Here is a 19,802-nt window from a genome sequence, read left to right as displayed (position 1 = left end):
CTAGAGATCTCTAGCTTACTTTCAACACGAATACTTTTAAATGCTGGATCATTGCAATGCTCTAGTATTCTGATCTGTGAATAAGAGTTTTTGACTAAGTATCTTGCAGAGACACAAGTACTGACTGTCCTAGTCAACAAAACACATAATAATTATATGTAGTTTTTATATAACTTATATCATCTCCTAACAGACATGGGTCAACTTACTGTTCCATAACCCAATAGTTTTTAAATTAATTGAGTTACATGGCTTTCTCATATCAATTTTTAATCCAAATTCAAATGTAATAACTTCCAAGCATATTCCCCTTTGACACCTATCACAAATGATAAAAATCCACTGTTAACTTTCTGACCTCATCACTAGTGAATCTCTTCAACTTCGTTGAGATTTGAGGAGTGGCATTTCCAAGGGCCAGTGGAGACCAACCAAAGGAGCAAATGTGTGGTACAAGCAGACCAGAAAAAAAACCCACAAATGGGAGAACAAATATATAGAAAAACACATACAGTTTTCAGTGTCTTTACATTGAAGAGGGAGCCTAACGCCCCAAACCTGTGAGTGCTTCTGAATATATTTGTTCCCCAAATTGTTTTTTTTTTCTTTTGTTTGTTTCAAAGGTCAATACTGATCTGTTCTCAACAAGCAGACTAGCCGGATACTTCGCTACTGCGATTCTTCGCTCGGGTCTAATACTTAGGGAGTAAAAAGAGCCTACTCTGGCATCGAATAATCACTGTACCTCTTTGAAAGGACCGCCTGTCCCATACGACTTTCCCCACGTTGCGTATATGGATGCACCGTATCTCGACTGGAAATGCAAATGGAAAAAGAAAAATACAAAGCAATGAAGAAACAATGGTCTCTGAAAGGGTAGATCCAACGTTGTTGCAGATATCCGACAATTTTAAAATAAGACAGAAATAAATGTTGCAGTCTTCCTCTCCATCATAGCGATACCCAACCCACCTGAAATTCCTTGAACATAAACTTATAACAGTCAAGAAAAATATTCATGGGGATGCAATGCTGGCAATTCAAAATTTACAATGCACAAATATCAACACAGATAATCACCCTGTGACAAAATTAACTAAAGCAAAAAACCATACGATAAAAACTGCCGATTAATTCACTGAAAAACCACAGAAAGTTTGTATAAAGCATCACTGAAATAAGACGTAAAACAATATGTCTCATTTCGGTGACTTTCTGTGAATCTGCAGCAAAAAGTTACAATCTAAACATTTTTTCTGTGGATCTACTTCCCCAAAAATAAGAAGATGCAAAAAATTGCAAATACTGTTTTGGACATCTTACTCAAAACCTACTCCTCAAAACCAAAACATAAAAGACAATTCTTATTCACATCCAAAAAGCTCAACTGGAAAAGTCTCACACCAACAATGTAAAAAGTTCCTAGAAACCAAACCTCAACCAGTACATTTCTCTTCCAAAACATTCTTCCCCTGACACTGATAATACAATATTGATCACACAAATACTGTCACATACTAAATGCACCATTTTTCTTGTACATAATTCTTCTTACTTTTTCTATACTTAAAGACAGGTTATCCACTGAAATATGCACGTAAAATATATTCACTTCAGTAAAGTACTCAAGTTACTGATTTACCAAATAATGAATCATAAAAACATACTTCCATTGGTCGGTAATCAGCCCTTGTTTCCATTGACAGGAAGGCGTACTTCTTATCTGCATTCTTGTCCGACGAAGACTCTGTCGGTCGTAATGGAAGCGGCCGATGCGTCTTGATGGTCATCCCTGAGAACAAATTGTTTGGTGAACTTGAGTCCTTTTCATCACAGCAATTCCTACATTCACACGACCTAAACAATTCATCATAAATTCTTATCATGGAATAGAAAGGAACATCAAATTGAGGCCAAAGGCCAAGCACTGGGAGTTATGAGGTCATTCAATGCTGAAAGGACAATTGAAGCTAAAAAGATATACAGCTGTAACAGGAGAAAACCTGGCAGTTGCATTGCACCATGAAACAATTGTAAGGTGAAGGTGGCAAGTAAAATGGAAGAGCAAGAATATGAATGGAGGTACAGTAACAGGAACGAAAGGGGTTGCAGTTAGGGGCTGAGGGGAAGCTGCAAAGGACCTTCAGTAATGCCCACAGTGCACTGCACGCGTTGACCAACAGCAATGTCTACCCACGAACAGGGACTATTTCAGGGGAAAATCAAAATCTTATTCTGCTTTCAACAGACATACATCTCACCTGTCTTCATCGACATCAAAACAGGCCCTTTGTTGGTGCCTGCAAACCACTCCTCCGCCGTTAGTGCAGGCGTGGGAGAGGCTGTGTCAGGGTACAGATCTGGTTGGAACTGGTCACTCTGCAAATAAGTTACAGGTTTTACAATTCAGTCAAATTGTTCTCCTATAAAAACTAGACTTTACACAACAATTTACTGTAGAAACTTTCACAATTCTTATAATAACAATAGAGAGAGAAAATGATATAATCTTGCATGTACTCAACAAATTACTGCCGACGCTTTCACAATTTTGGTAAGAATGAGAGAGAGAACAACAACTTACCTTTCTTGGAACAATCATCGATATGGGTTCACATATGGTCTTGGTCGCATAGAGCTTATAAAAGCGGAATATCTCACACTGGGAGACTTTACAACCTCTCTTAGGCATAAGTCCTAAACCTCTCTGGAAGAAAGGGAGAACACAAACATAAATTTGAGGGCTCTGTTGTAGAAAGACACTGTCTGACGTTTTATGAGAAAGCTATCAACATTGCATTAGTGTCTGAATTTGTTGAATATTTCATAGTGAATATCAACAAAGCACAACTTGTATTAGTACAAGTAAAAGGGGGTCACACTTACTTGAGGTTCTCCTGATATGTACTGGTTTAAAAAGTGACAGTACGGAGGACTGTCCGTTATTTCGTAGTACCGTATGTTACCGTCGCCCTGCAAAGCAATTTAAATTGATGGAGATGTACAAGATACTTGCAGACATTTAGCAGGCACAAAAGCGATCAAAGTAAAAATACTATATTAGAGTATGACAACAAAAAGTTAAACAAACACATGGGCCAGCATACTTTTCCAGCAACAAAGACAATCTTCGTGTCGTGGTCATAGTACGGAGTGAGGATGCCAGACGACGAGTCAATATTTTCTTGTCTGAGTGGTGTGTTCAGATTCTTTTCATCCCAAACGGCATATTGTCGGTCGCTGAAGCGGCTGAAGCCTACGGTAAACACTCGCCCTGTGTCGCCACAATACACAACCTTACAGGCTTTGGAGCCTTCATGACAAATCTCCTCCTGCAAGAATAAACAACAATAATTAGAGGTAAAAAAACAACAGGATCTAGAGGCACTTAAACAAATGTAAGTCTGAATAACGAACTTCCAAATGTCCAGCCATTAACAAAGTATTGATAAAATTCATCCAAGCTTATGTGAACACCTTTCATTTGGATATATTACTGCTAAAAGCTACAATTTTTACAACCGCTTCCTTGTGCAGGGGTTAAGTTTACAGTGTGCTTTGTATTTTTCATACAGTACTCCCTTTGGACTTCCATTTTTAACTCTCACTCAGGAATGGAAAGGAATATAAAATTTTGGCCAAAGGCCAAGCACTGGGACCTATGCGGTCATTCAGTGCTGAGAGGAAAACTGAGAACAAAATGATATTGTTATGATACAATAAAGTTTGTTCATACTTACCTGGCAGATATATATATAGCTGTATTCTCCGAAGTCCGACAGAATTTCAAAACTCCCGGCAAACGCAGTGGTCGGCCAGGTGGTTAGTACCCATTCCCGCTGCTGGGAGGCGGGTGTCAGGAACCATTCCCATTTTCTATTCAGATTTTTTAATGTCACTGTCCCCGAGGGGAGGATGGGCGGGTACTTGATTATATATATCTGCCAGGTAAGTATGAACAAACTTTATTGTATCATAACAATATCATTTTATTCATGATACTTACCTGATTCCCACCATTGGAGGTGGGGAGGGACAGAATAAAAGGATTTTGGGAAACATTTCACATGCAGATGATAGACATCTTGGTTCCTTATCTGTTAGCATAGCTGACTTCGTGATTACTGTCACCCAAGTCTGCTTTTGCTTTACTAGTCTCCAGCAAGGACGTGACCTGTATAGCTGGTGAGATCTAGATGATCTGACAACGGGGGCGTGACCACAATGTGTCTAGACCATATTGACCATACTTTAAGGGCAGCGAAGCAAAGAAAAACCACCACCTGACCTAGCCTAGCAAAGTTAGTCCCCGAAACTTTAAGGCTAAAATAAAGGGAAGTCCGCCTCTAGCGGTCGACCCTACAACCAAAAAAAAACCAACAACCATAAAACAAAAGCACACCTATCCATTTTCTAAAGGATAGGATTCGTGCCGCTTCCCGTACCCAAAATTGAATCTGCTGATATGTATGGTCCAAGCGAAAAGCAGTTCTCATATGTCACTTTCACATCCCTGAGGTAGTGTAAAGCGAACACAGAGGATCTTCGCCAAAATGTGGTGCTCACACTGTTGCTGAGCGCCATATTCTTCTGAAATGCCATCGAAGTTGCGACAGCTCTAACTTCATGAGCATTGACTTTCAGAATTTTCAGATCACTATCTGGGCAGGACGAATGGGCCTCCCTGATGGTGCTTCTCAAGAAGAACGCTAAGGCGTTCTTAGACATTGGTAAATCAGGTCTTTTCACAGAACACCAAAGATTGTCCGATTGACCTCTAATTTGTTTTGTTCTATCCAGATAGAATTTTAGAGCTCTGACAGGGCACAGGACTCTTTCTGGCTCCCGACCAACGATCCCTGCTAATCCCTTGATATCAAAGTTCTTGGGCCAGGGATTGGAAGGATTTTCGTTTTTAGCTAAAAAGGAAGGACTCAAGGAACAGACTGCATTGTGTCCCCTAAATCCAACATTTTTGCTAATTGCTTGAATCTCACTCACCCTCTTTGCAGTGGCTAGGGTGGTTAGAAAGAGGGCCTTCTTCGTTAAATCTTTCAGCGAAGCCTCATGCAAAGGTTCAAAGGGGCTCGCCATTAAAAATTTTAGAACTATGTCCAAATTCCACGAAGGTGTCTTAACCTGTGGAACCTTTGATGTTTCGAAGGATCTCAGAAGATCGTGAAGATCCCTATCATTCGTCAAATCTAGGCCTCTATGACGGAAGACTGTTGACAGCATACTCTTGTATCCTCTAATTGTTGATACTGCAAGCTTGTCTACATTCCTTAGATGGAACAGGAAATCGGCGATTTGGCTCACAGAGGTCTTGGAGGAGGAAATGCCCTCTTTCCTACACCATCTTCTAAAAACAGACCACTTAGACTGGTAGACAGATTGAGAGGAAGCTCTTCTCGCGGTGGCGATAGCTTTTGCCACCGCCCCTGAAAACCCTCTCGCTCTTGCCAGTTTCTTGATAGTCTGAATGCAGTCAGACTCAGAGCGAACGGGTTTTGGTGATATCTCTCGAAGTGGGGCTGTTTGAGAAGATCGGCTCTTACTGGTAGGATTCTTGGAAAGTCCACTAGTAGGGACATGACCTCTGTGAACCAATCGCTTGCTGGCCAGAATGGTGCGACCAGTGTCATCCTTGTTCCTTCCGACGCTGCTAACTTCCTTGTTACTTCTCCCAGAAGTTTGAACGGGGGAAAGGCGTATACATCCATCCCCGTCCAGTCCCAAAGCATTGCGTCTACTGCTACTGCTTCCGGGTCGATGATCGGAGAACAGTAAAGGGGCAGTCTCTTCGTTTTCGAAGTCACGAAGAGGTCCACTATTGGTCGTCCCCATAGTTTCCATAACTGTTGGCAGACCTCTATGTGCAGAGTCCATTCTGTTGAAATCAATTGATTTCGACGGCTTAAAACGTCCACTCTGACGTTCTGGACTCCTGAAACAAATCTTGTCAGGAGAGTTATGTTCCTCTCTTCTGACCATAACAGGATTTCTCTCGCTATCTTGTAGAGAGAACGAGAGTGTGTCCCCCCCTGTTTCTTGATATAAGAAAGGGCCGTGGTGCTGTCTGCGTTGATCTGAACAACTCGGCCTATGACTTGTTCTTGAAAGGCTAGAAGTGCTAAGCGAATTGCCTCCAACTCCTTGAGGTTGATGTGCCAAGGCTTCTTTTCTTTTCTCCAGAGGCCTGACACTTCCTCCTTTCCTAGAGTTGCTCCCCAGCCTGTCATAGACGCGTCTGTAAATAACACTAGGTCGGGGCTCTGAAGACAGAGGGACACTCCTTTCGACATCTTGGTGGGATCGAGCCACCACTCTAGGTGTTTCTTGACCAACGGGGATATTCTCAAATTCTCTTCTAGGTTTTGTCTATCCTGCCAATTTTCTGCTAGGAAAAACTGTAGGGGCCTGAGATGTAGTCTCCCTAGAGAAACAAACTTCTCCAGCGAAGAAATGGTCCCCAGCAGACTCATCCATTCCTTCGCCGAGCATGTTTCCTTCTCCAAGAAGGCTGACACTTTTTCTAAGCCTTTCCGCTGACGTTCTAGCGATGGAAAAGCCCGAAAAGCCACTGAATCCATCTGAATCCCCAGATACATGATGGACTGTGTTGGGGTCAGATGGGACTTTTCATAATTGATCAGGAGGCCTAAAGATTTCGCCAACAGTAACGTAGTCTGAAGGTCCTCCAGACACCTTGCTCTCGATGACGACCGTATGAGCCAGTCGTCCAGGTAAAGGGAGACTCGTATCTTCGAGAGGTGAAGCCACTTTGCCACGTTCCGCATGAGAAAAGTGAAAATCATGGGAGCTGTGCTCAGTCCGAAGCATACAGCTCTGAACTGGAAGACCTGTCCTCTTAAAATGAACCTGAGAAACTTCCTGGACTGGGGATGGATGGGGACATGGAAGTAAGCGTCTTGGAGATCTAATGACACCATCCAATCCCCTGGTCTCAAGGCCCCCAGGACCGATTGCGATGTTTCCATTTTGAAGCTTTCTTTCTTCACAAAAAGGTTCAGACTGCTGACATCTAGGACAGGCCTCCATCCCCCAGACTGCTTCGGAACCAGGAATAACCTGTTGTAGAAGCCTGGGGAATCTGTCAAGAGCACTCGTTCTACGGCTCTTTTCTCGATCATTTGATCTAATAAATCGAGTAGAATCTGTTGCTTCTGCGGCTGATAAGATGGTGACAGGTCTATAGGCTTCATGCTCAACGGAGGCATGGAGAGAAAGGGAATTTGTATCCCTTCTCTATAATCTTGAGAGAAAGTCTCCCTCCCACCGGTGCCTGAAGGGCAAGGTTGTCACTTCTTTCCCCTCTGCTTTGCGGGGGTTCTGCCTCTAGCAAAGCCCCTTCCTCGTGTAGAAGCTCTTGATGGTGCTCTGCCACGAAAGGGCTTAAAATTCTTCTTTGGTACTTGAGCTACTCGAGAAGAGGATTGCGCCGCAGGAAGTCTAGATATTGAGACAACAAATCCTGTGTCGCTTTCTCTTTCAGGTTCACAGATAAATCCTTTACCATATTTTCAGGAAAAAGATGGGAAAAAAAGGGGGCGAATAATAACTCCGCTTTCTGCGTAGGAGAAACTGATTTAGCAGTAAAACTGCAGAAAAGCGCTCGTTTCTTTAATATTCCCGCAGTAAAGTGGGCAGCCAACTCATCTGAGCCATCCCTTACTGCTTTATCCATACATGACAGGACGCTCGATAATTCTTCTAGTGACAATGATTCTGGGCTCTTAGCTTGCAGACCTAAAGCTCCTAAGCACCAGTCTAGGAAGTTAAATACTTCCAATGTCCTGTACAGTCCTTTTAGATGGTGATCTATTTCAGGCATAGTCCATGAAACCTTAGCCAAGGACAGGTAAGATCTCCTCAGTGCTTCGACCAGGTTTGAGAAGTCACCTTGCACAGACGAAGGAAGTCTCAACCCTGTTTCTTCTCCGGTCTCATACCATATACCGGCTCTCCCGTTTATCTTAGCTGGAGGAAGCGCAAAGGACGTCTTTCCTTTCGTCTTCCTTGATTCCATCCAGTCATTCATCCTCTTCAACGCTCTTTTAGTAGAAAGCGAAGAAGCCATCCTAACAAAACCCGGAGCTTTTCTCGTCTTGGATGAGGACAGTTGCGATGGCGGTGAGAGAGGAACTGGTGCTTGGAATTTTTCCAAAAACAATTCCTTCAGTAAGCGCGTTAACGTGCTATAATCCGTAGATGCTTCTGAAGGCACTTCCTCTTCTGCAGGATGCGTATCGTTAGAAGACTCTCCTTGATCTTGACGGTTCGAAGTTTCTTTAGCTAAACAGGAAGCGCTTCTCCTTTGAGGCTCTGTTCGTAAGGGGGAGCTTCTATCCGCTGAAGGAATAGACGAGACAATGCGCGAATGATCCGCTGTTGTTTTTGAAAACTTAAGACTCTCTTGTAAAGCCTTGTCTTTCGAAGTCATTAGAGGCAAAGGTTCTTCAAAAGCCTCTTTGCGGGATTCCTGTCGATCTCCTCTCAGTTGAGTACGTTTATCTTTCTGAGAATCCCGATTAGTCAGGCGTCTATCGTCATCGCGAGCGCCCTTGCTAAGGGAGCGAGACTTAGGACTCGCAGGAAGTCGCGCGTCTGTCAATGAAAGCTTCCGATCCTGCTGGACTCTAATGTCTATAAGACGTTTATCCATCAAAGAAGCGTCCTCAAAAGCGTCCTGAAGCGGGACATGCTCTAATGGACATCGAGCGTCTTTAAAACTTCGCTTAGAACGCTTAACTTGTATCGGGGCGTCCTCTCGAGCGTCCTGGTGAGTCTCACAATCTCTTTTCAAGCGTTGCGAGTTCTCATATTCTAAAGCACGAGCCTCCCGTCGATATTTATACAGTACTTCTCTTTCTTGAGGGGTAAGATCCGAAACATAATCTAAACATTGCTCTCTTTGACTTTTGGAGCCTTCTCGAACGCCCTGATACTTCTGGCGTTGGTAGGCTCTCTCATGATAGAGGCGTCGAGTTGATGCAGAAGTCCGGCGAACGTCGGTACGAGGCTTCTCTTGATCGTTCTCATCCTCCTGACAAAAGCGAGGGCCGCCTGTGCGACACCTAACGCTTCTGTCCGCATTCCCACTTCTGGAAACACTTGCGTGTTCTCGGTCGAGTCTGAAGAATCCAGAAGAGGACGACGAAGGGGAGGCTAGGGAACGAGGCGAAGCCGACAAGTGTTGTTTCGATCTTTTAACAGGAAGCCAAAGATCCTTTCTACGTCTTTGGGGCTCCTCTTCTCCCCTTGCGAAGAAAGCCGACAATCGTTGACGCAATTGCATACGAGTTTCATTAGATGGTGAAGTTCCACGTTCAGGAGAAGGACTCATCATATGCGAAGAAGGGCGAATTGAAGCCCTCTTCTTCCTTTGAACTCTAAGACAATGATAGTTCTCAATTCTTCGAAGTGTTCGGGTGATGATGAAAGAACAGGACGAGAAGTAGGACGTGAAGCGTCCCCTTCCTTAAAACCTCTCCTAAGAGGACGAGAAAGACGCTGGCCGCCTGTGCGGCACCTAGTGTCAAACTCGTTCTCCTCATGAGAGGCCTTCTGAGAGCTCCATCCCCGGTAAGGAGAGGACGCCTCAGAGGACGAAAAGCAATCCTTCAATATCCGTGCTCGATCACACGCTTCGGCAGCCTGGGAAGCGTCCACAGGATCTGCTGAAGGGACGCCAGACCGGTGGGAATTTCCCGTAGCCCTCCTTCGGTTTTCGACATGTCCATTCCCTGAGTCCTGGGAGTCCGACAGAGGTCTATTCCTAGAGGCACTATGGGACCGATCTGACGCCCCCTCCACTACACTAGGGGCACTAATGTTTCCACTACACTTCACTGTGGTCTTCAATGCACTCACTTTCGATTCTAGTGCACGAATCGACTCCATGATGGAAGAAAGGGCAATACCTTCTGAAGCAATAACTTCATTGTCCGAAGGCAATTACACAGGGTTAGATGTAACAACCTCTACAGGAAGGTTAGAATGCGAATTACTACCCTTACTTTTCACAGAAGCACTTCTGGAGGAAGATCTTCTGATTCTATCCCTTTCAAGCTTACGAACATACGAATCATAAGTCTTCCATTCATTTTCAGTCAACCTTTCACACTCTTTACACCTATCATTCATCAAACAAATATGATCTCTACATTTCGTGCGTACTGTATGAGGATCCACCGAAGCTTTCGGTAGCCTAACCTTACACTCTAGCACGGTACACACTCTAAAACTAGTTGCAGAAGATCCAGACATATTAGAGAAATCCAAAACCAAATCCAATGAAAAACCACAATCGCGTATGCCAATCCACCGAGCAAGTTTCAAAAACCAAGAGACAATCAAATACTCAAGTGAACAAAGAGTTTATCCAAAATCCTAGGCAGAGGTCTGTAAACAGTTGTTTACCGACCGGTGACAGAGAAAAATCTAAATAGAAAATGGGAATGGTTCCTGACACCCGCCTCCCAGCGGCGGGAATGGGTACTAACCACCTGGCCGACCACTGCGTTTGCCGGGAGTTTTGAACTTCTGTCGGACGTCGGAGAATACAGCTATATATATATCTGACAGGTAAGACCTTACCTTACAGACCTTACATCTTGTTTGGGTTGCCCCAGGTCCCTCAGTGTGAGGCACCTCTAATGTCTACCAGAGAGTTGCTAGTACATCTTCCGGTATATTTTGCATCTTCCAATCTTGGATGGTCTGGGATGCAGTTTAGATATTTGTCGAGCTTATTCTTAAACACATCTACGCTCACTCCTGATATATTCCTCAGATGAGCTGGCAACGCATTGAATAGACGCTGCATTACGATGCTGGTGCGTAGTGGATTAATGTCCTGTGCTTTCCTTATTTTTCCTGGTATAGTTTTGGGCACTATTAATCTACCTCTGCTTGCTCTTTCTGATATTTTTAGTTCCATGATATTTTCTGCTATTCCTTCTATCTGTTTCCATGCCTGAATTATCATGTAGCGTTCTCTTCTCCTTTCTAGACTACATAATTTTAAGGATTGTAGTCTTTCCCAGTAGTCAAGGTCTTTAACTTCTTCTATTCTAGCTGTCAAAGGACCTTTGTACACTCTCTATTTGTGCAATATCCTTTTGATAGTGTAGGGTTACCATATCATATTGCAATATTCAAGTGGACTACGAACATATGTTTTATAAAGCATAATCATGTGTTCAGCTTTTCTTGTTTTGAAGTGCCGTAACAACATTCCCATTTTTGCTTTACATTTTGCCAACAGAATTGCTATTTGATCATTGCATAACATGTTCCTATTCATCATCACACCAAGGTCTTTAACTGCTTCCTTATTTGTGACTGTCTCATTATTAGGTCCCCTATATGCATATAGCTTTCTTTCTCTGTCTCCATAATTTATTGATTCAAATTCTAATTTTCTTCGCTAATATATTATGGTCTACTTTGTCAAAAGCTTTTGCAAAGTCTAGATAAACCACATCTGTTTCATTTCCGCTTTTCATATTTTTTAATATGTTCTCACGGTGGACTAACAGTTGGGTTGTGTACTTTTTCCGGGTACGAACTATGTTTGTCCTTTATTAAACAAATTATTTTTTATTAAATGTTTCATAATATTTTTCTTCATTACCCTTTCATACACTTTCATAATATGTGATGTTAGACTCACAGGCCTATAATAATTACTTGCCTCTAGTCTTGATCCCTTTTGAAAGTAGGGGTAATATATGCTAATTTGTGCTCATCATAAATCTTGCCTGTATCTACACTTTGTCTTAATAATATTGCAAGTGGCTTTGCGATAGAATGAACTACTTTCTTTAACAAAATAGCAGGCACTCCATCAGGCCCTGCAGCAGCTCCATTTTTAATTTCATTAATAGCCTGCACAATATCAGCTTCATTAATATCTATGTCAGCTAAATATTCACTGTTTTCATCCCTTACTTCTATATCATTATCTTCATTATCTATTCTAGGGGTGAATTCTCTCTTATATCGTTCTGCCAATATGTTGCAAATTTCCTTTTTTTCATTCGTTAATCTCCCTTCAATTCTTAGATGGTCTATTTCTATTCTTCTTTTATTCATCTTCTTCGCATATGAGTATAATAGTTTGGGATTTTGCTTGATATTTAATAGGGTTTTTTCTTCCAAGTCCCGTTTTTCATTTTCTTTTGATTGGTATAACATCTTTTGTTCTGCATTTTCTCTATCTTACTTTTTAGTTCTATAACTTTCCATGCATTTTTTTCTTTTGCAAGACCTTTTTTCCACTTTCTGATTTTCTGGAACAAGATCCTTCTGTCTCTTGGTATGCATGACTGATGTTTACTTTTCTTCTTCGGTATATATTTATCCACTATTTTTCTCTAATATTTTATATAATATCTCCATATTTACCTTTATATCATCACTTACGAAAATGTTATCCCAATCTTTGTTTAATTCTTCATTTATTTCTGACCCATTTTATAATTTTTACTGTAGAAGTTGTATTTTCCATATCCTTCCCACTTTTTCATTTCTTGCTTATCTCTGTTTTCACTTGCTTTGGAATGGACTGTTAATCTATGACATTATGGTCTGAAATACTCGCATTATAAACTATTATTTCTTTAACATTAATTCATCTCGTTCACAAATACTAGGTCTAAAGTATTTTCCTTTCTTGTTGGCAGGTGATTTATTTGTTGAATGTTGTATTCTAGTAGCATATCTAATAGCTTTTCGAATTGCCTCTTATCTTCTGCACTACTATTACTCTCTTTTTTATATGTATAAGTACATCCACAATCTCCTATTCGTTCTTTCCAGTCTACGAAAGGAAAGTTGGAGTCTCCAGATAGGAGAATAGTCCAGTCCTTGTGATTTCTACATATATCATCCAATTTTTCTATTATTAAGTCATTTTCTATTATTAAGTCAAACTCTTTAGTATTAGGAGGTCTATATATTACTATGTTCATTAATTTTTCAGATTCAAATTCTACCGCTATTAGTTCACATTCTGAGTTACTATATTTCTCATATATTTTTCCTTGTTTTTTGTCTTTCCCATATATTGCGGTTCCCCCTTGATTCCTATTTTTTCTATCTGATCTATAAGTTTGGAACCCTTTTATTTGATCATCATTCCCAGTCTCTTGGGAATACCAGGTTTCACTTATATTCATTATATCTATTTCTTTTCAATTTTCTTTGGGGTTAGTTCTTCTAAGTACTCTATTTTTCTTTTTGAGTTACTCGTAACTAAACCCTGTGCATTCATCACTATGATGGTTTGCGTGTTTTCTCCTTCATTTAATATTGGTAATAATAAGGATTTTCCCATGTCTCTTTCCTGTTCTGGTATGTTGTTCTTTTTTCATTTCCAGAAATTCTGACATTAAAAAATCCAACTTTTCCATAATATTTGTTCTTCCTTCATCATAATTATTCATTTTGTGTCTGAATCTGCAATTTTCTCCATATTTGCAATATCCTCTTGCATAATAAAAACAGTTATTATCTCTTGAGTAGAATCTTGGAGCTGATGCATTGAAATTTTTTGCTGACACCTCTGCATATCTCGTTGATGGCTTGCTTTTTCTTTTACCTGATATTCTTCATTCCTCTCTTTATTTGTTTCTTTCTTATTTTGGATTTTATTACTTGATTGGTTATTTATTTGATTATTTTTCATGGCTACAGGGTGCATATATTTACATTTTTGTCGAACTTACATCCTTTTCCTTCTTTTAGGTTTTTGCATATTTTTGGATGTAGATCTCTGCAATCATCCTCATAGTCATCTAGGTAATGCACATTTACCAATATATTGTTCATAGTTGTGACATACCTTAGGATGTTTGTAGTAACATTTTTCTCCAATCTGCAATTCCCTCTTTTCAAAAGGTTGCAGACTTTGTCTTTTTTGTATATTTTTTCCTCTTTCCCGTCATTGTGTAGATCTGGGTAGAGCCTCTTCGGCATTTTCTTTTGTGTTGTCATATCGTAATTTATTTCTTCGTAGGTATGCTGCTTTATAGCCTCATATGTAGTATCAATGAGTATCTCTGCATCCATACTTTTATCTTGTTCTTTGTTTTCCTTATCTTTTTCTGTCATTTCAGTTTTGTTTACTTCTCTTACGTTTTTCCTCTTCTTCTTCTTCTTCTTCCTCTTCTTCTTCTTCTTATTCTTCATCCTCAACTATTTGTACATTCAATCTTGATTTAATAACATTGTCTATCCATGGTAGACATGTTGAGCAAAAAAATTCTTGTGTCTTTTCTCATATCTTGCATTACCTCAGCACACTGTGGATGGTCGGAATGTTGCATGCAGCACATTTTCTGATTAGGTTTTGTGGATACTATGCTATACCACACCTTACACAGTTTACATGCTTTGGCATTCTTTTTCCTAATGCATCAATTAGGATATTCACAAGGTTCAACCTTATTCCATTTTCTTTGTGTCGGAATATGCTGGTTTTATGTATATTTTCTTTATGAGTCTCTTGACCACTTGGATTTTATTTGGAACTTCTTCAATTATTTTCAAGAGTTTTCAATGATGTTCAGTTGATTTGTTCCAGTTTGAAGGATTGTATCCTTCTAATATGTCTATGAATGCTTTTGTATCTTTTTGGTTAGGACTGTTGCTGATCTCATAGATCAGAAATGCCAGTTCCCTTCCTGCTACCTCATCGTATTGCGAATTTGCCAAGCAAGCTAAATCTCGCCATTTTTTCCCGCAGTTGGAACTTACTGCCATCTTGTTCTGATTTACAGTATTTCACTTGATAAACTAACTTAGAAGACGCTTTATCCTACTATTTCCACACTAATCTTATCACCGATAGTTCACGAACACTTCTAGATATTTCTCAAATTCTAGACGTATGTTAAACTTGTGATATCTGTTGATTAATCTGACTTCGCGCAGGAACGTCTCACCAAGCAAGATGAACAAAAAGGTTTTTAAAGGTGTAACAGGAGGAAAACCTCACAGCTACACTATGAAACAATTGTTAAGAGGGACAAAAGTAAGATGGAAGAAAGAGAATATGGATGGAGGTAGAGTAAAAGGATGGAACAGGGTTGCAGCTAGGGGTAGAAGGGACGTGGCACAGAACCTTAAGTAATGCCTAAAGTGCACTGTGAGAGGTGCACTGCCAGTATAATTCCACCACGGGGGCTCTAACTCGAGAACAAAGTCTTCCGCTGAATGCTACTAGACGACAAAAATGTTCTAGCTGAAAAAAGTTTTCTAAGAGTTCATGCCTCCTTTACCTGTAATACTTTTCCAGCCAAGGGGTCGATAACCCTCAACCTCTTGTCTCGCGATGTTGTGGCTATTCTGGACCCGTCACGGTTTAGCGATAAGCTGTAGATCACATCGGTGTGTACGTCGATCGTCTGCATAAGGGCACCTCGCCTAGTGTTCCAAATCAAGATCTGGAAAGAGAAGATGATTCAAGATTGCAACCGACATCCTTTGTCAAGAGATCTAATTTAAAACATATCTGATTTGGCCATATAAGTAATTACACCCAATTACATATTACGAATTACTTTCTTGTGTTAAATCTTGCAATGGACTTCAAGGTATTTCTGGTTCAAAGGATGATGCTTCACTGTCATAAACTAGTCATCACAATGCAAGGGGTCTAAGTTATAAATGATTTAAAGGCCTTATTAACATTTGATACAACTGACCATCAGCTTTTCCTGATAAAGTTGACAAACAAAACAACTATACAGTACAAAGATGACAATAACATAACACCAGAGTATTACTTTCTTAAATTGCAAAAATCCTATATAACTTTTCCTATTTCTTGGGACAAATTATACTGACTGCCATTTCAGACGGTAAGCTTTAAGCTTAGTACATAACTAGATCTACTCAAGATGCAGATAATATCCTATCACTTACAGTACTTGCTGTCAAGATGCTCAATGTATGAGGATAATCACTTACTGGGTTTCAAAAAACATTCTACAACCGACTCTTGCCATCTCATAAAAATGTTATTGTTATAATACAATTAAGTTTGTTCATACTTACCTGGCAGATATATATATAGCTGTATTCTCCGAAGTCCGACAGAATTTCAAAACTCGCGGCACACGCAGTGGGCGGCCAGGTGGTAGTACCCAATCCCGCCGCTGGGAGGCGGATATCAGGAACCATTCCCATTTTCTATTCATATTTTATCAGTGCCACTGTCTCCTGAGGGGAGGTGAGTGGGCACTTAATTATATATATCTGCCAGGTAAGTATGAACAAACTTAATTGTATTATAACAATAACATTTTGTTCATGAAACTTACTTGGCAGATATATATATGCTGAATCCCACCTTCGGATGGTGGGAAGAGACAGAATAGGATTTGTAGGAAACTTAAATAGTAGATGATATACACCTTGGTTCCTCACCTGTTTAGCAAAGTAGACTCTGTGATTACTGTCACTTCAGCCTGCTTGTGCTTAATCAGAGTTGCCAGCCAGGTGGAGACCTGTAGTTGCTGGTGCGCTCTGGATGCTCTGTCAACGGGGACGTGACCTCAATGTGACAAGAGCATAGAGCCATACAAATGAGGGCAACGAAGCAACTGACCACCACCTGACCAACTATCCAAGACCCCCTGAACACTAAGCTAAGAGATGGGAGGTCTTCACCAAAGCCTCACCACACAAAAAACACACAACCTAACTAACCTAAACCTAAACTAACTAAGGGATAGGGAGAGAGCTACCTTCAGCCCCCAAGACTGTGTCTGCAGAAACGTATGGCCCAAGAGAACAACAGTCCTCGTATATCGTTCTCACATCTCTCAAGTAGTGTGAGCGAATACTGAATTTGCTCCTAGGAAAAGGTGGCGTCAAGGATGTCCTTGATCGACATGTTCCTTTGGAAGGCAAGCGAGGTTGCGACAGCTCTGACCTCGTGAGCTTTCACTCGCAAGAGGCTCAATCGATCTGTGTGGAAGACGAATGAGCCTCTTTAATGACGTCCCTCAGAAAGAACGCCAAAGCGTTCTTGGATAATGGTATATCGGGTCGTTTAACCGAACACCAGAGATTATCTGAGGGACCTCGTACTTCTTTAGTCTTGTGGACATAAAACTTTAGAGCCCTGACAGGGCACAGGACTCTCTCAGGTTCTTGGCCCCACAAGGCTTGTCATACCCTTGATTTCAAAGCTCCTTGGCCAAGGGTTCGACGGGTTTTCATTCTTTGCTAAGAAAGTGGACTCAAAGAGCAGACAGCATTGTCCCCTTTGAAGCCCACTCTCTTACAAATGGCCTGAATTTTGCTAACTCTCTCGCCGTCGCCATTGCAGTAAGGAAAAGAGCCTTCTTAGTCAAGTTCCTAAGAGACGCTTCATGTAGAGGTTCGAAAGGACTCGACATTAACAGTCTAAGGACTAAATCCAGTTCGCCAAGAAGGAAGCCTCGCCTGAGGTATCTTGGATGTCTCAAATGATCTCAGGAGGATCGTGAAGATCCCTGTTATCAGACAGGGTCTAGTCCTGCTGTGTCGGAAGACTGCCGACAGCATACTCTTATATCCCTTGATGGTCGGGACAGCCAGCTTCTGTACTTTCTTTTCTTAAAATAGCAGGAAATCGGCTATCTGGCTCACAGAGGTAGTGGAAGAGGAAATTCCCTCCTTTCTACACCATGCCCTGAAGGAAGCCCACTTCGACTGGTAAACAGCTCTCGAAGACGTTCTCCTAGCATTGGCGATCGCCTTTGCAGCTGCTTTAGAAAAACCTCTCGCTCTGGCCAGCTTTTCGATAGTCTGAACGCAGTCAGACCCAGAGCGGAGAGGTTTCGGTGATATCTTGGGGGGCGAAGTGGGGCTGTCTGAGTAGATCTTTCCTCCAGGGCAATGTCCTCGGAAAGTCTATGATGAATGACATTACCTCCGTGATAACCATTCTTTCGCGGGGGCCACATTGGGGCGATCAGGGTCAACCTCGTCCCCTCCGATGCCGCGAACTTCCTTACTACTTCCCCAGATCTTGAATGGCGGGAAGGCATACAAGTCCAGGGTTCGTCCAGTCCCAGAGCAGAGCGTCTATCGCGACTGCTCCCGGATCCAGCACAGGGGAGCAATAAAGAGGCAACCTCTTTGTTCTCGACGTCGCAAATAGGTCGACTAACGGACACCCCACAGTCTCCAGAGCTCTCGACAGACTCCTGGTGCAACGTCCATTCCGTCGGCAGGATCTGATTCTTGTCGGCTGAGAAGGTCTGCTCTGACGTTCTGGACTCCTGCGATAAATCTCGTCAGGATCCTTATCCGTCTCGCATCTGCCCACAGCAGAATCTCCCTCGCTAAATAAAAAAGAGGACGGGAGTGTGTACCTCCCTGCTTCTTTAGGTACGCAAGGGCTGTGTGTGTCCGAGTTGACTTGGACTACTTTTCTCTGCAACCTTTTGTTGGAAGAACTGTAGCGCCAGAAAAACCGCCGCTAGTTCCTTTACACTGATGTGCCAGGACACCTGTTCCCCCCTCCAGGTGCCTGACACTTCCTCCCCTCCCAGTGTTGCTCCCCATCCCGACACCGAGGCGTCGGAAAACAACACTAGGTCTGGGCTCAGAAGCTTTAGGGACAACCCCTCTCGAAACTTCCGAGGATCTAACCACCATCTTAGATGGTTCTTCACCGATTTGGTGATGAAAAGGGTCGCATTCAGATCCTCTCTGACTCTCCATTCGTCTGCTAAGAAAAACTGGAGAGGTCTGAGGTGTAGTCTTCCCAGGGAAACAAACTTTTCCAGCGAGGAAATGGTTCCCAGCAGACTCATCCATTCCCTCGCCGAGCAAGCTTCCTTCCCCAGGAAGGCCGAAACTCTCTCTAAGCCTTGCAGCTGTCGTTCCTGGGACGGAAACGCTCGAAAAGCCACTGAATCCATCTGAATCCCCAGATACACGATGGACTGTGTTGGGGTCAGATGCGACTTTCGAGGTTGACCAGAAGTCCCAGGGACTTCGCCAAGGCCAAAGTGAAGTGAAGGTCCTTCAGACACCTTTCTTCTGACGATGCTCTGATCAGCCAATCGTCGAGATACAGGGACACTCTTATTCCTGCAGAATGTAACCATCTCGCTACGTTTTTCATGAGCATGGTAAATACCATCGGAGTCCCCCAGTGCTTAAACCTAAACCAAAGAGCTCGGAATTGCCAAACTTTGGTCCCCGTTAGCATAAACCTCCAGAAACTTTTCTTGAAAGAGGGTTGGGATAGGGCACGTGAAAGTATGCGTCCTGTAGGTCCAAGGACACCATCCAGTCGCCCATCTTAAGGCTCCTAGAACCGACTGAGGTGTTTCCATCTTGAATTTTTTCTTTTCTCTACGAAAAAAAATTCAGGCTGCGTTACGTCCAAGACTGGACGCCACCCCCGACGACTGCTTTGGTACCAGGAAAAGTCTGTTGTAGTATCCTGGTGACCCCAGGTCTAAGACCTGCTCCACCGCTCTTTTCATGATCATTGATCCAAAAGATCTAAAAGAACCTGATGTTTCTCCCCTTGATACGACGGGGAAAGATCTCTGGGAGTCGTAGAAAGAGGAGGAGGGTCCACAAAGGGATCTTGTACCCCTGTTCCACTATCTTGAGGGACCACGCATCTGTATCTCTCTCTCTCTCCACGCACCCGCAAAGAACTTTAGCCTGGCTCCGACAGGCATCTGAAGGACTTTCTTCTCACTTAGAGGATTTAGGTTTGAAGGAACCTCTTCCTCTTGCAGTCCTCTCCCTCGAGGAGC

General features: G+C 42.2%; 1 protein-coding gene across 7 annotated transcripts in view; it reads right to left on the bottom strand.

The window, feature by feature from the left end:
- Positions 1-19,802, bottom strand: part of LOC135203719 (coronin-1A-like) — an 88,207-nt gene that overhangs the window by 24,875 nt on the left and 43,530 nt on the right. For 5 of the 7 annotated variants that reach the window (XR_010311999.1, XM_064233626.1, XM_064233627.1 and 2 more), the window contains 7 exons: positions 15,309-15,473; positions 3,108-3,332; positions 2,887-2,973; positions 2,585-2,707; positions 2,262-2,379; positions 1,668-1,792; positions 746-814 (listed from right to left, as the gene is read on the bottom strand). Coding sequence is in view for 6 of the 7 variants with exons in the window: in XM_064233626.1 (XP_064089696.1) it covers positions 746-814; positions 1,668-1,792; positions 2,262-2,379; positions 2,585-2,707; positions 2,887-2,973; positions 3,108-3,332; positions 15,309-15,473 (912 nt within the window). In the remaining variant the exon portion in view is untranslated. The remainder of the gene's footprint in view (positions 1-745; positions 815-1,667; positions 1,793-2,261; positions 2,380-2,584; positions 2,708-2,886; positions 2,974-3,107; positions 3,333-15,308; positions 15,474-19,802) is intronic. The other 2 variants (XM_064233625.1, XM_064233628.1) reach the window with 1 other exon arrangement.

Source organism: Macrobrachium nipponense, chromosome 36 (assembly GCF_015104395.2).
Source record: "Macrobrachium nipponense isolate FS-2020 chromosome 36, ASM1510439v2, whole genome shotgun sequence".
Lineage (NCBI taxonomy): Eukaryota > Metazoa > Arthropoda > Malacostraca > Decapoda > Palaemonidae > Macrobrachium > Macrobrachium nipponense.
This window is presented reverse-complemented; position numbering and strand designations above follow the sequence as displayed.